The 12,646-nt window shown below is 61.5% G+C and overlaps 1 protein-coding gene across 1 annotated transcript; it reads right to left on the bottom strand.

The window, feature by feature from the left end:
- Window positions 1-1,270: 1,270 nt before the first annotated feature.
- On the bottom strand, window positions 1,271-12,183 carry LOC119847920 (lens fiber membrane intrinsic protein-like). The gene is made up of 5 exons (XM_038383158.1): window positions 12,009-12,183; window positions 6,776-6,841; window positions 5,796-5,936; window positions 3,205-3,339; window positions 1,271-1,338 (listed from the first exon to the last, which is right to left on the bottom strand). The coding sequence occupies exons 1-5, from the start codon at window positions 12,181-12,183 to the stop codon at window positions 1,271-1,273; spliced, it is 585 nt and encodes a 194-aa protein (XP_038239086.1).
- Window positions 12,184-12,646: the final 463 nt, after the last annotated feature.

Here is a 12,646-nt window from a genome sequence, read left to right as displayed (position 1 = left end):
GAGGGCGGGGATTGGCCAGGACCAGGTGCATGTCACTGGAGGGCGGGGATTGGCCGGGACCAGGTGCATGTCACTGAAGGGTGGGGATTGGCTGGGGCCCAGCGGGTGTCACCGGAGGGCAGAGATTGGCCGGGACCAGGTGCATGTCACTGGAGGGCGGGGATTGGCTGGGACCAGGTGCATGTCACTGGAGGGCGGGGATTGGCTGGGGCCAGGCAGGTGTCACTAGAGGGCAGGGATTGATCAGGGCCCAGCAGATGGCATTGGAGGGCAGGGATTTGCTGGGTCCTGGCGGGTGCCACTGGGGGGTAGGGATTGGCCTAGGGCCTGGCGGGTGTCACTGGAGGGTGGGGATTGGCTGGGACCAGGTGCATGTCACTGGAGGGCGGGGATTGGCTGGGGCCAGGCAGGTGTCACTAGAGGGCAGGGATTGATCAGGGCCCAGCAGATGGCATTGGAGGGCAGGGATTTGCTGGGTCCTGGCGGGTGCCACTGGGGGGTAGGGATTGGCCTAGGGCCTGGCGGGTGCCACTGGAGGACAGGCATTGGCCTGGGGCCTGGCAGGTGTCACTGGAGGGTGGGGATTGGCTGGGACCAGGTGCATGTCACTGGAGGGCGGGGATTGGCTGGGGCCCAGCGGGTGTCACTAGAGGGCAGGGATTGGCCGGGACCAGGTGCATGTCACTGGAGGGCGGGGATTGGCTGGGGCCCAGCGGGTGTCACTGGAGGGCGGGGATTGGCCGGGACCAGGTGCATGTCACTGGAGGGCAGGGATTGGCTGGGGCCCAGCGGGTGTCACTGGAGGGCGGGGATTGGCCGGGACCAGGTGCATGTCACTGGAGGGCGGGGATTGGCTGGGGCCCAGCGGGTGTCACTGGAGGACGGGGATTGGCCGGGACCAGGTGCATGTCACTGGAGGGCAGGATTGGCTGGGGCCCAGCGGGTGTCACTGGAGGGCGGGGATTGGCCAGGACCAGGTGCATGTCACTGGAGGGCGGGGATTGGCCGGGACCAGGTGCATGTCACTGAAGGGTGGGGATTGGCTGGGGCCCAGCGGGTGTCACCGGAGGGCAGAGATTGGCCGGGACCAGGTGCATGTCACTGGAGGGCGGGGATTGGCTGGGGCCCAGCGGGTGTCACCGGAGGGCGGGGATTGGCCGGGACCAGGTGCATGTCACCGGAGGGCGGGGAGCTGTCAGAGCAAGGGCAGGGGGTGAGGGTGGGGAGCTGCCAGGACCAGGCCATGCGTCTGGGCGGGCGTGGTGCCTGCTCAGCCACTTGCCGCGTTGGAGCTCTCCGGGGACGGGCTCTTGGAGACGGCGCAGACGTGGAAAATGCCTGGGGAAGAGAGCGGGGAGTCAGGGGAGGGAGCAGTGGGCAGGGAAGGGGCAGGGGTGGGTTCCTAGGTAGAAGGGGCCAAACAGGGCAGGCAGGGACGGGGTGGGTGGACGGGGATGTGGTAGGTGATCCCCCATGATCCCCCAGGCTTCTCCCTCTGTAGCACAGCGTCTCCCTGCTCAGCCTCTCCCCTCACCCCAGGGGCATCATGTCCACGGGGTATCCGTCAAACGGCCCCCGGTGCCCATGCAGCTCGGCTGGGAACGACGCCAGTGCTGGGAGGCCTGCAGGGACCCCTCCCTGCCTGCCTGTAGGAGGAGCCACCGGCCCATTCCCTGGCTCCAATGAGGGGCTGGATGGCGAGGCTGGGATGGGACGGGCTTGTGGCTGACAAAGTTGAAGGGGCAAAGAGATGACCCCTGGGAGCAGCCGGCTCCCTGTGTGGGCCCATCTGGGGCAGACATCTCCCCCCAGCCTCCCTCGCTATCCCATGCTGCCCTGATCCCCACACTCCACCCTGCCCCACACCTGCACCCCAGGGTTCCATGTCCCCCAAGTCCTCCATCCCCTACATTCCCCCACCTCATAGAGCACAGCCCCCCCACATTCCTTCCTCCCTCTGCCCGTACCCCCATGGCATCCTGACCCTCACCCCTCACTCTTCCCACACCCCCTGCTCCATGGGGCCCTGCCCCCTTCTCATCCTTCCCCTCACCCCATTTACCCCCTGTCCCATGGCACCCTGCCCCCTTCTCCTCCTTCCCCTCACCCCACACATCCCCTGTCCCATGGCACCTTCCTCCCTTCTCCTCCTTCCCCTCACCCCACACACCCCCTGCCCCATGGCACCCTGCCCCCCATGCTTCTCTTTCTGGATCCCTCCAGCAGTTTCCCTTCCCCACACACCTGCTTCATTCTCCTCTGCACCTGTGAGGTTTCCCCCCCTGCCCCATTGCCCATGGCTTGCCCGGGTTTCCCCCACCCTGCCCCTTGCCCTGGGATCTCGGCTAACAGCCTTGCCCCTCCCCAGGCTTCCCAGCAGATCTCACTGGTCTCTGATGGGTAGGGGCCTAACAAATTCAGGGTCCATTTTGGTCAATGTCACAGTCATAGGATTTTAAAAATGATAAATTTCATGATTTTAACTACTTAAATCTGAAATTTCACAGTGTTGTAATTGTAGGGGGGTTGCAAGGACTTTGGGGGGGGTGCGGTACTGCTACCCTTACTTCTGCACTGCTGCTGGTGGTGATGCTGCCTTCAGAGTCGGGCAGCTGGAAAGCAGCGGCTGCTGGCCGGGAGGCCAGCTCTGAAGGCCAAGTAGCCACCAGCAGCAGCACAGAAGTGAGGATGACAATACTGTGACCCCCCTAAAATACCCTTGTGACCCCCCTGCAACTCTCTTTTGGGTTAGGACCCCCAATTTGAGAAACGCTGGTCTCCCCCTGGGAAATCTGTACAGGATAGGGTAAAAGTACCGAAAAGACCAGATTTCCCGGGGGTAGACCAGGTTACATAGTCCGTGACACGTTTTTCATGGCTGTGAATTTGGTACTGATGGACCAGACACCCCTGAAGTTCAGGAAAGCTCAGCTGAGTTCAGTGCTGCTCGGGATCCTGGCAAGCACCCCATTGCAGAGTCCCTGCTGGGCAGTGGGATGGAGGGAACCGTATGGGTGTCTGAGTCCAGCTCCAGGCAGCCAGGATCTCAGCTGGGGGTAGGTGGGGAGCCCAGGGTTGGGGCTGGCCTGGGCAGTCGGGGAACCAGGATCCGCAGTATGGAAAGGGGGATGGGGTGCCGTGCTGGGCACCCAGGGGCCTGGACACAGAGAGGGGAGCAGATGGGGAGCCCCCAGGAGCAGGTACCTGCTGAGAGGGTGAGGATGACAGCGATCCAGCCCAGGATGTAGGACCAGGAGAAGCGCCAGTCAGCGTAGCGCTTACCGAAGAAATTCACCGTCACACCAGTGTACACCGACAGCCCCAGCAATGCAAAGAGACCTGGGGGGGTGAGCACAGGATGGGAGGGCGGGGAGGGAGCTGAGCTCTGACCCCACTCATCACATGCAGGTGCCAGCAAAGCAGGGACCTGGCCCAGCATGGCACCACAATGTAGAGACCGGGCCTGATTCAGCACCGCAATGCAGGGACCCGGCATAGCTTGGCACCACAATGCAGGGACCTGGCCTGGCTCGGCACCATAATGCAGGGTCCTGGCACAGGTCAATACCACCTTGTGTCAGTTTTACTGAGCACGACTGGTTACGGGGAGAAGTTTCCCTCCCTCCATCTCCCAGGGTCTGTGAGTGGTTCCCGCTTTCCGAGCCCTCTGCCCTGTCCTGTGCTGACCTGATGGGACCCCTCCCCCTGAGCCAGCCCCATCCCTAAAGACTCAGCCAAACCCTTCCTAGCAGCGTGTTAGGAGCTGTACAGGAGAGAGCTCCTGCCCTCAGCCCAGGTCTGTCCCCTCGCTGGGGTCATGGGGCTACTCTGAGCCATTCCCCCAGCCCTGCCTGCCCTGACCCAGCCCTGACCCTGTCCCGGGCATCTCCCCTGAGGATAGCCATGACCCACGCACTCACCCAACTCTGCCACCCTTGTTTCCCCCACCCTCAGCTCCTCCAGCTGTGTCACTCAGCCTGTGAGCCAGCGGGCACCATTGCCATCACCCCTGCCAGGGGGAGCCACACCCCTTCCCCCAGTGCCAGCAGGCTGCCAGGAATGGGCCAGCACAGAGCTGGCCAGGCAACTCTGGGACTCCCTCTGCTGCACCCAACTGGGAGTGTTTTCCTGGCCCAATTCCTGGCACCCGCAGCAAAACCTTGAGATGGGTCTTTCCTTCCAGCGCGGATGCATCCTTCTCCCCGCCCCTCCCCCCAGCGTTAACCACAGAGGGATGGTCAGACCGGTCCTTCCGGCCCAGCCTCGGACCGAGGGCAGGGCCAGGTGTGCCAGAGAAAGGTGTCAGAGCCACACGGGGGGCAGCCGTGGCTAATCTACCCTCCTCCCCCATGCTGGAGATGCTTTGTCCCCAGCTGCCCCTGCAGCATCCCCAGGAGCAGTGCCGGATCAGCCCCGCCTTTTGCCAGCCCAGCAATGGGGACTTGCACACTAGATCCGCTCCAGGAATTATTCGGGGGCACTGAAGGGGCGGGCGAAGCGCCCAGCTATAACCAGGCTCAAGCTAGCTTTGCGGGTGCTTCTACTTCCCGGTCTGGCCGCCTTCCTATCAGCTGCTGCAGGCTGAGCTGACCCCAGTGACACCCCAGCCCCTTTCCAGCATGGCTCCAGAACCCAGGAGTCATTCAAACTCTCCTCTCCGGGGGACGCTGCCAGTACTGACGCTCGCTCGCCAGGCGCTGCCCATCCCCTAGCCGGCATAGAGCCCGCTGTAGCTCTTCGCTGTCTGGACCAGCCTTCTTGGTTCGTGCTGGCCGCGTGGCACAGAACGGGGTGGGGAGGTGCGGGGCAGACCTGACTCCCTCATGGCCTGCAGGGCTGGGGGGCTCTTAGCCGCTCTCAGCTCAGGATGTGACCCAGCCAGGAAGGGCTTGGAGAAAGTCCCTCAGGCCTGGGGACTCAGCGAGGCAGCAGCTTGGCCAGCCCCGAGCTGCTTTTCAGCCCTCAGCAGCCTCCATCTAGCCAGGTGAGGATCAGAGGGGAGCAGGCATGGAGCCCCAGGCCATCCAGTGAGGTGCGGTTGTGCCCAGCCTCCTGCTGGCGGTTGGTGCGAGCCAGAGCGAACATGAGAGTCTAGCCGGGCACCCTGAGGTCCCAACCTGCCTGCCTGGGGGATTTGGTATGTTATTAAAGTGGGGACCGTGTGTGGCTGACATGGGCAGTGCTGGGGTCCCAATGCCGCCCGCTGCGGGTGCAGCTGGAGTTTCCTTTGCCAGCTGGGCCAGATCCCCAGGGAGCCCAAGCGGGTGACACGTATTCCCTGCAGAGGAGCCGTTCTACCAGCCGTGGTGAGCCTCACGGCTCTCACATGCCAGCCTTGCATGCCACCTGCTGAGTCCAAGCAGGTGGTGCCCGCTGGCCAGATGACAGGGGAGTGGCAGAGAGTAGGGGGCAGTAGGGTAGGAGGAGCCATACCCTCTCCTTCCTATTGGCTACTTTCCCAGCTCTGCCCCTCCCTGCTGGCCTCTCTCCAGGTGCTCAGCGGGCTCTGATGTTTCACCCCAGAGGTGGCTGCATGTGGATGGCAAAGGAGGAGACCCCTGAGCAATTTGTAATGGGCTGAGGAGTGCACGCTCTATAACGGGATGCCCATCTAATATCTCATAAGCATTTCTCCCTTGCCTGTTGCTTCCACCCTGCAGTGCCCACCCTGCCCCGTGGTGCCTGCCCCACCCCCTGGTGCCCACCCTGCTTTGCTGATGGCACATCCCATTGGTTCTAATGATGCCCGGCATTTCCCCTCCCCCCTCCCCTTGGCTTTGCCGGGGCCCACGTACCAGCGATCAGTAGGGTGATGCCGGCGGAGCGGGTCCGGGATGCCCTGGAGCTGCTGGAGAAGGCAGTGAGGCCCAGGATGATGGCCGCGAAGCAGGAGAGGATGGAGAGCAGCATGAATGCCCGGGTGGCGTCCCAGAAGGCTGCGGGGGGGACAGAGAGAGAGGAGCGCTCGTTGGGACCCGGAGATCGGCAAGGGGTTCCGGGAGCCGGATCTCGTCTGAGGAGCAGGGGAGCAAGCAGGCCAACGGCAGGGCCAGCACCTCCAGCACTCAGAAGTGTCTCACTGCGCAGAGGGTGTATGCTGAGCAGGACTGATGCAGAAGAGTGAGACACTGGGTCTGGGGGCCTAAACTGCTCCTCCCCCCTCGAGCCAATCCCCATGCAATCCCTTTCCCTGGGGTGAGCTGCTGCCCCCATCTGCCGCCCGCCTTCCCCCTCAAAGGTTGCACTCTAAAACTGTCTTTCTTTGCAGCTGGGTTGGGGGAGGCAGGTAGGGCTGTAATGAAACCAGGGAGCTGGTCACTTGGACTGCCCCCCACCCCCTGCCCCACCTTGTTAGAGGGCGGGGACTCCCGGAGCCGGGCTGCACAGTTCCAACAGGGCCAGGAGTTTGGGGGCACCGACTTTCCAAGGAGCTCACCCCTGCCCTGAGGCCCAATTGGCAGGCCAGCCCTGCATGCCGGGTGCTGATCAATGAGAATCTGCCCCTGAATCCCCCCCTAACCCGCACCCCAACATGGGCCCTGAGCTGAACCCCATGACGCCAATGGGAGTTTTGCCTGAGCAAAGTCTCTGCAGGGAGCCAGGCGGGCACCTGAGGGCCGAGAGATTGTGAAGGCACGAAGACAGCCGGGGGGGAAGAAGCAGCCCACAGACAATCAGGGCCCTGGAGAGGGAGTGGGAGGAACCCGAGGAGTCAATGCAAAGCCTAGGAAGGAGCCAGCACAAGGAGCAGAGCGGAGCCGGGATGGCCTGGTACCTTGCAGGATGCGAGTGGCTGCATTTTGCATGAGCTGCATCCTAGATACGACCCGGAGAGTCGCTCCTGAAAATAAAGAATCACAGTGATGCAGCCTCCAAGAGAGACAAGGCTTTCACGGGAACTAGGATGCAATGTGGGCCCAGCGCTGGTCCCCCAAGGGGGAGGGAAGGGGGCTGGGAGTGGAGTATCCCAGCAAGGGCTCCCCAAGGGGAAGGGGAAAGGGCTGTTTGGGGGGATCCCAGTGAGAGCTCCCCAAGGGGTATGTGTGACAAAGTGGGGATTTTCTGTAATATTTTTATGACCCCCTATGCCTCAGTTTCCCCACATGTTTCATGGTTACCTAGCTGGGGGGAAAGGGCTGTTTCTTCTCAGGGTAGGCAAAGAGACATGGGTGTGAATGGCACCTGGCTGTCTGAGTCTCAATGGGTCATTAAAAAGGACTGGCCAAGGCCACGCCCTGTATCGCTGGAGAATCCTCGAGGACTGTGGAAAACCCAGTCACCAGGATATCCACACCCAGCAAGCAATGCCCCAGAGAGATGGATTTCCCTGCCTCGCCACAGGGAAGCTGAGCACAGACCCCAGCTCGAGAACAAAGGACTGGAGCGGTGTGAGGTGGGGGGATGAGAATTGGCTGCTGGAAGGAGTGGGGGCTCTCACCTGGGAACCGCCCAATGGGGTCAGATAGAACCTGACCATGGGGGTCGATACAGCATGGCTCTGAGCTGACCAGACTGCTCTGTGCTTTAACCTTCAGTTCTCTGGTCTGACTTAAGGCCTTCCTGGGCTGGGTTCCAGCTGACCCATAAACCCGACTGCTTTGACAGCGCTGGGTGAGTGTTGCTGCAAATGGCACCTTGGTGAGGTGCGTTAATCCGTGCGGAATGACCACGTCTCTCCCAGGGATCTGTCTCAGTTGGACTCGCTGAGCAGATTGCATGATGTGAAGCAGGAGGGCTGGAGCCCCAGAGGCGGTGAGGCTGCGGACCTTACCCTGTGCAGAAAGAGTGAGGCCCCTCAGGGGTCTGACCCACTGAAGGGCTTCCACCTAGAGTCTGTTCCAAAGCTGGAGGCATAGCACTGATCCTGTGGAGCCACAGCTGGTGGCAGAAGTGGGATGCTGAATGCACCAGTAGTATATTTTGCAATAAGTGCCTTGCAGCACTAAAGCAAGGGTACTTAAAGGAAACGGCAAGAAAATGGTGTATAACTGCCTCGCTAAGAAGGACATCGCAAACCTGTGCAGGGAGAGAGGGTAAAGTGCTAGGAAGCTCAGCAAGGCGCCACTGATTGCATGGCTGGAGAAGGACAATCAGACCAAGAAGCAGGTTTCGGACCTGAGTAGAGTTCCAAGAGGGTCCAAGAGTGACCCAGGCAGCAACAGGGTGTCCTCATGACCCAGTTCCCTGCCCAGCACAGTTCCCCATCAACAGATTTGAAGCGGTGGAAGTGGGATCTTAGGGTGAAGGACCTAGCAGACCATGAGAAGCAGCAGAAGCATGAACTGGAGATGGAGAAGTGGGGGGGCAAGAGGATCCACTGAGGGGTAAGTGAGTAAAGACACTGAGATACTAATCCCACAGGGAATCTAGATACCAAATTGTTGCCCCAGTTTAAGGGAGGGAGGTATAGACAACTACCTCACTGCCTTTGAGAAGGCTTGTGATTTGAACCTGTTGGCCCCGCGGACCGGCTTGGTCCCAAAGCCATAGAGGGGTACAGCCAGAGGGACGGCGCTGATACTGGGAGCTACGAACAGTTTGCAGAGGCTGTACTGCTTAGGTTTGATTTGGCACAATTGCCAAATTGTTGTGAGATGTGCAAAAGACCCAAGGTGTGACCCTAAATGAAAGCCTGCCGGGAGAATCTCCCCACAATTAGGGTACAGGTGCAGGTGTCACTATGCTGGGAGAATTGGGTAACCTGGTTGGGTTGGAGCTACTCTGTGAGATCTGTCCCCACAAGCTGGAAATGTGGCTAGTGGACAGGAAGCCAAAGGATCTGCGTAGCGGAGGCCGGTTGGCAGATGAGTTTTGGACAGTAGGTCCAAAGGGGACTGACCTAAGTATGGGTCCTGGAAAAGGGAACCAGTGAAGGCTGCCCAGAAGTGGGACTCAGGGAAACCCAGAGTGGGGGGAGCAGCCAAGGGACCTCAGTGGTGTGATGTTTGTAAGAAAACAAGGCATAAGTGGGCAGAATGCCCAAGGCTTGATGAAATAGGGGCCAGACGGCCCACGGAGGGTTCACTTGGTGAAAGCCCAGGACCGAGGGACTAACTCATCCCCTGTTCAGCCAAGGCTGCCTGTAGCTCAGGCTCAGAGACTGAACCTTCAGAGGAAAGCAGTCACCCAGACAGCCCCTCGAGGGCACAGGCCCCCCCTCCTGGCTCCGATGCACATGTCCTGTTGTACGCTCCTGGGCCCAGACACATCTGAGCCGCTTTGGGAGTGGGAGGTGGTAGTCAGTGGGGAGACGTTCGTGGGGTGGAGAGATTCTGGGACAGAGAGAACCTTGGTCAAACCATGTATGGGGGTCAAACCCTGTCGGATTAAGGTGGTCGGCCCTGGGTCAAAGTTCCCATTGGGGGCCATTTGCCCCACCTATGGCTCAGAGCTCTGTGGAGACACAGGAATATCCTGGGTTAAGACCAAATGCTCAAGGGGTCACTCCCAACTCCAACCTAGGGGCCAGGACACCCCAGGTGGCAGCCCAGATGGCCGACATCTGGAGGAATGAGGGTTCCCTACCCTTCTCACTCCCTGGCAGAGGAAGGGGTGCAGGACCCCAGCACAGTTCCCAACCCTAGCAGCCTAGGGTGGCCGTAGGGCACGGGGCTGCCTGAAAACTCATGTGTCCATTGCTAGTGATGTCTACCAGCCCAGCCCTAAGGGAGGCCGTGAAACTGCCCTGAGCTGCGTATTGGAAACTGGGTGTTTGCCTGATTAGCAGAGGGGCTGTGAGAACCGGGGCAGCACCGGGTAGGACAGCGACTATGGGGAGGGGAATGACGCAGCAGGGCCGGTGGAGGATGTTTGAGGGGTATAAGGGAGGCTGAGCAACACCCTCCCCCCTTGAGAACAAAGGACTGGAGCAGTGTGAGGTGGGGAGTCAGAGCCGGGTGCTGGAAGGAGTCAGGGGTCCCACCTGGGAACTGCCCAAGGGGGTCAGACAGAGACAGATAGAGCCTGACCCTGGGGGTCACTACAGCTCCACTGGACTCTGGGCTGACCAGACTGGTCTGTGCTTTAACCTTCAGTTCTGGGGGGCCTTCCTGGGCTGGGCTCCCGCTGACCCATAAACCCGACAGCTTTGAGAGCGCTGGGTGAGTGTCACTGCAAATGCTGGGCAAGGTGCGTTAATCCCTGCGGAGTGGACACGTCTCTCCCAGGGGTCTGTCTCAGCCAGTCTCGCTGAGCAGAGCTCATGGGGTGAAGCAGGAGGACTGGAGCCCCAGAAGTTCAGTCTCGGCGGGCTCAGGCTGCATGGCTTACCCTGGAGGAAGAGACACCTCGGGGTTCTGGCCCACTGAAAGTTTCCTCCTAGAGACTGTTCCAAAGCTGGGGGAGTAGCACCAACCCTGTGTATCCCTGACAGCTGGGAATGGGGCTGGGAGTGGGGGACCCCAGAGAGGGCTCCCCAAGGGGAAGGGAAAGGGGCTGTGAGTGGGGGATCCCAGTGAGGGCTCCCCGAGGGGCAGGGAATGGGCGATCCCAGCGAGGGCTCTCTGAGGGGCAGGGAGTTGGGGGTCCCAGCGAGGGCTCCCCAAGGGGCAGGGTACAAGGCTAAGTGCGAGGATCCCCAAGGCAGCAAGCAAACCACACTGAGAAGCAGCAGCAGCTTCCACCCCGCTGCTCCACCCCGCTGCTCCATCCTAGGGGCTCTCGGGCCTAGCGGACCCAGGGGGATTCCTCGCTGCTGGTCACTCCCCGTCACCCCCGTCCCGCTTGGATCTGGACTCAGACTCAGCCAGATTCTCTCTTGGGTTACACCCAGTAACCCCAGGGCTCAGCCCTGTCGCTCTGCTCTCCCGCCGGTGGCGCTCCGGCCAGGCCAAGCCCCAGGAGATTTCCATCAACTGCGGATCGGCCTCCCCGGCCTTGGGTGACAGCTGCCATCCTGGGTCCTCCCGTGGAGACAATGTTGGGACCTCCATGCTCCTCGTGCCCTCAAGCCCCCCCCCAGGCAGCACCCTTAGCCAGCAGCCGGAGCAGACCAGCCCCTAAAGTGGGCACGGCCACGTCTCTGTGTGAAACGCTCCCTGGTCCTGCGCTATCTCTGCCCAGGGTCAGAGCCCCAGCCGGGAGACCAAGGGCCGGGAAGGGAGCCACGGGGCTTGTTTCTCTTGCCCCCCTCCCCACCCTCGAGGGCAGGCTGGGTTTCAATGTCCCACTCCAGAATTTCCCACTACCCAGGTACAGGCCAACTCAGTAGCTCAGCCGGGGCCGGGGCTGCAAAGCCGCTGGGCTTTATATAAGCCTGACGGAAACTCTCCGCCTCCATTCGGCCTCGCTGTGCCTGAGAGGGGAGCTGGGATGTGTCTGCGACCGGTCCAGAGCCCACCCCGACGGCCGGTTCTGATCCGGGCTTCGCTGGGGAAGGTCAGACTCCGAGTTGGTGAGATCCGGAGAGGCCAGGTCTGCCCAGGGACTCCGGGGCTGCCGCTGGGGCCGGGTGGTGGCATCGAGCCCCCCTTTGTCCTCTCCATATTATGGGGCCAGGTCCTAGTGTCAATCAAAGCAGCCTAGGCGGGATGCGTTCAGCTGCATTGCACCCCCCTGGCATCCAGGCGAGGGCCGGGACCCCCCCAACTCCAGCGCACGGGGAGCTCCAGGGAACCTCCACCCATCCGTGGCTGGTGGCCAGGGCAGGCTGCAGCCACAAGAAGGCAGCTGTGCTCACACAAACCAGCTGCCAGGATGCCAGGCAGGGGCTCTGCTGGAGAAACCCAGCAGAAGATTCTCTGCCCGCGCCGTTGGGCACAACAATCAGGCCATCTCATCGCAGCATCTCTCCCTGGGACTGGGTCAGATGGGGCACCCCTGACCGAGCCAGCAGGAGCCACGCTGAACCAGGCCCGGCTGGGTGCCCCTACCTGTACATCTACAAGCCACAGACCGTTCGGTCCCGTCCAGGCCATTTCCTGGGGCCCAGAGCCGGACTGTCTGTCCGCGCAGCCACCACCCTCCTGGTCCCTGTCCCCGCTTGGGGGGCAGCCCCGGGCGCTGCTCACCAATGCTGATGGTGTGGGGGTGGCACTTGCCGCTCATGCAGAACCTCCAGAGCCCCTGGTTGCTCAAGTTCCCCGAGTAGCGATACTGCATCCAGAAGTCAGTCGCTGTGGCAACGATGAGAAGGATCAGGCCCGAGACTGCACACAACAGCCCGCCTCCCATCAAGGTGTACATGGCCGGCAGCTCGCGGGTCCTGCGAGTCGGGGTGGTCTTTCTCCTGCACTGGGACAAGAGGAGACAGGGCCTACTAGGAGAAGGCCCAGCAGAGAGTTACCTCTGGCTGGGCTGTGTGGCAGTCATGTCGGTTGCCCTTCACGTCACGCAGACCTAGGGAACTCCCTGCTGCAGGAGTTGCAAAGCCAAGGGCTGTGGCTGGATTTCAAAGGGGGCAGGATAATTCTCTTCAGGTATCTGAGGTGAGATAGGAGTGAGTGAGCCTCATGACTCAGGGCATGAGCATCATGCAAGGGTCAGGAGGGAATGCCCCCCTCCCCCGTGTGCAATGCTGTACCTGCGGCCGGGGAGTCAGAGTGGGGAGGTCCAGGCCCTGCTCTGACCCGTCAGGCACTGGCCGCTGCTGATTGCAGGAGAGTGAGCCCAAACAGGGTGATTGCCTGACACGACGTGGGAAGAGGTG

Source organism: Dermochelys coriacea, chromosome 24 (assembly GCF_009764565.3).
Source record: "Dermochelys coriacea isolate rDerCor1 chromosome 24, rDerCor1.pri.v4, whole genome shotgun sequence".
Lineage (NCBI taxonomy): Eukaryota > Metazoa > Chordata > Testudines > Dermochelyidae > Dermochelys > Dermochelys coriacea.
Note: the sequence above shows the minus strand (reverse complement) of the source record. Positions and strands in the feature narration are given on the sequence as shown.